Source organism: Saprolegnia parasitica (genome assembly GCF_000151545.1).
Source record: "Saprolegnia parasitica CBS 223.65 unplaced genomic scaffold supercont2.1045, whole genome shotgun sequence".
Taxonomy (NCBI): Eukaryota; Oomycota; class Saprolegniomycetes; order Saprolegniales; family Saprolegniaceae; genus Saprolegnia; species Saprolegnia parasitica.
The window spans coordinates 1-1,756 of record NW_012157439.1 but is presented as its reverse complement, the minus strand read 5'-3'; the positions used below and the strand labels follow the sequence as shown (position 1 = coordinate 1,756).

General features: G+C 59.1%; 1 protein-coding gene across 1 annotated transcript; it reads left to right on the top strand.

Annotated features, from left to right (window-relative positions):
* Positions 1 to 787: 787 nt before the first annotated feature.
* SPRG_18207 (hypothetical protein) lies at positions 788 to 1,753 on the top strand (the record flags this gene model as incomplete). The annotated part of the gene is made up of 2 exons (XM_012357643.1): positions 788 to 1,000; positions 1,052 to 1,753. Coding segments are annotated over 2 exons (915 nt in total), but the record flags the coding sequence as incomplete, so codon positions are not given.
* Positions 1,754 to 1,756: the final 3 nt, after the last annotated feature.

Below are 1,756 nucleotides of genomic sequence, written 5' to 3'. Positions count from 1 at the left end.
AACGTCATCGGGCAACATGTGATTGCTCACTCCTCGAGCACCTTGGTGACGACCGGGCTTTCCTCAGGTGCCATTGCTCGATTGCATGACGCCTCCGACGTCAAGAACCAGTTGACAAAAGGCTATCCCACATAAAATATCGTGTGACTACAAAGGCTCATGTAGTCGCGCGACGAGGCTCTGTACAGATACCGAATGATCAAGTCTTGCACCGTTCCGAGCGAGTTGAAATGCTCTGCGAGGTCGCGATTGGGGTGTTGCTCGCACCGGGCGACTCGAATCTACAGTTGAACACTTGCCTGTGCCGTTTTTCCGAGTGGACATGCTCCGACGACCAGAAAATAAGGTGATTTCAAACGTCAACGCCAAGGCGACGTTTCCAGAGCATGTAGTGTTACGCCCATGGCTCATTCCCGATACTACATCCATTCATGTGGCAACACCAGCTCGTATCTCGCAATATTGGCCTCTCGTCGAGCTGATTTACTCCAGACAAATGATTTCTTATAGCTTCTAGCTTAGCTGCAGCGCGGCGATGCCATGCAAGCGACCTCGTGGTGGAGATTGCGGTCCTCGGATCAAACCACCGTGTGTGGTGTAATGCGCGTTCTTTTTGTGGCTACGTCGGACGTTGACTGGCACGGCCACGGTCCGGTATCCGGAAGATACTCGAACGCAGGCATGTGATTGGTGCTTGTTGTCTTTTGATCCGGATACCACGACAGGGTTGCGCCAGATCAGAACTCGGAGTCGTCCGTCGGCCGAGGCCAGTCGAGAGATTCTGTCGATGCATCCCAACGCTGCCTTGAGCGCGCCGAACCTCTGGTACGTCCAGCAGCAAAAGGCCCAGCGCCCCGAGGTCGTTCTCGACGTGTCGCTCGGGCAGTGGCATGCGTGGAGCATCTCGCAAGCGCACTGGGTGCACGATGCTCACCGGTCGGCGTGTCACGGCTGCGGGCACAGCTTTACCTTCTTTCGCCGCAAGCAGCACTGCCGCATGGTACGAGAATATGCTCTCGAGCAAGGAAGACGATGGACCATCTTCATGTAGTGCGGCGAGATCATCTGCCGGCAGTGCGCACGGCGCGTGTGCCTGGTCACGCACGACACCAAGCGGCAACGCAAGCCCCAGCAGCGACACATCAAGGTGTGCCCACCGTGCTACGCGTCGACGCAGACAACACGCGTCTCCAAGCTGCCGTCTCCACTTGCGTCGCCAAGCACGTTCTTTGCCACCACACCGACGATCCCGCTCCTGGAAGAAAAGTCGCTTGCGTCGTCGTCGTTCACGGCCTCGACGTGCCCGTCGTCCCCATACTGCTCTCTCAAAGACGATGCGCCGACCAGCATCGAAGATCTCTGGGTGCACTCGAGCGAGCAAGCGCGACTTCAAGCGCTGTGGCAGCTTCATATCCTCGACTCGCCACGGGAGGCAACCTACGACACGATCTGCAGCCTCTTGAGTGACCTCACCAACTGCCCAATCGCGTACATCAGCTTTATGGACGCGCACCGGCAGTGGTTCAAGGCGAGTGTCGGGCTCTTCGTACCCGAGGTGCCGCGCGAAGCCTCGCTCTGCACCTCGACGCTGCACGCGCCGCGGCCGATCCTCGTGCCCGACACGCTCCGCGACCGACGCTTTGCATCGAACCCGCTCGTCGCGTCGGCGCACGGCATCCGGTTTTACGCCGGCGCGCCGATCGTTCTCGGGTCGTCTGGCGTCGCGATTGGCACCATCGCCGTGCTGGACACGGTC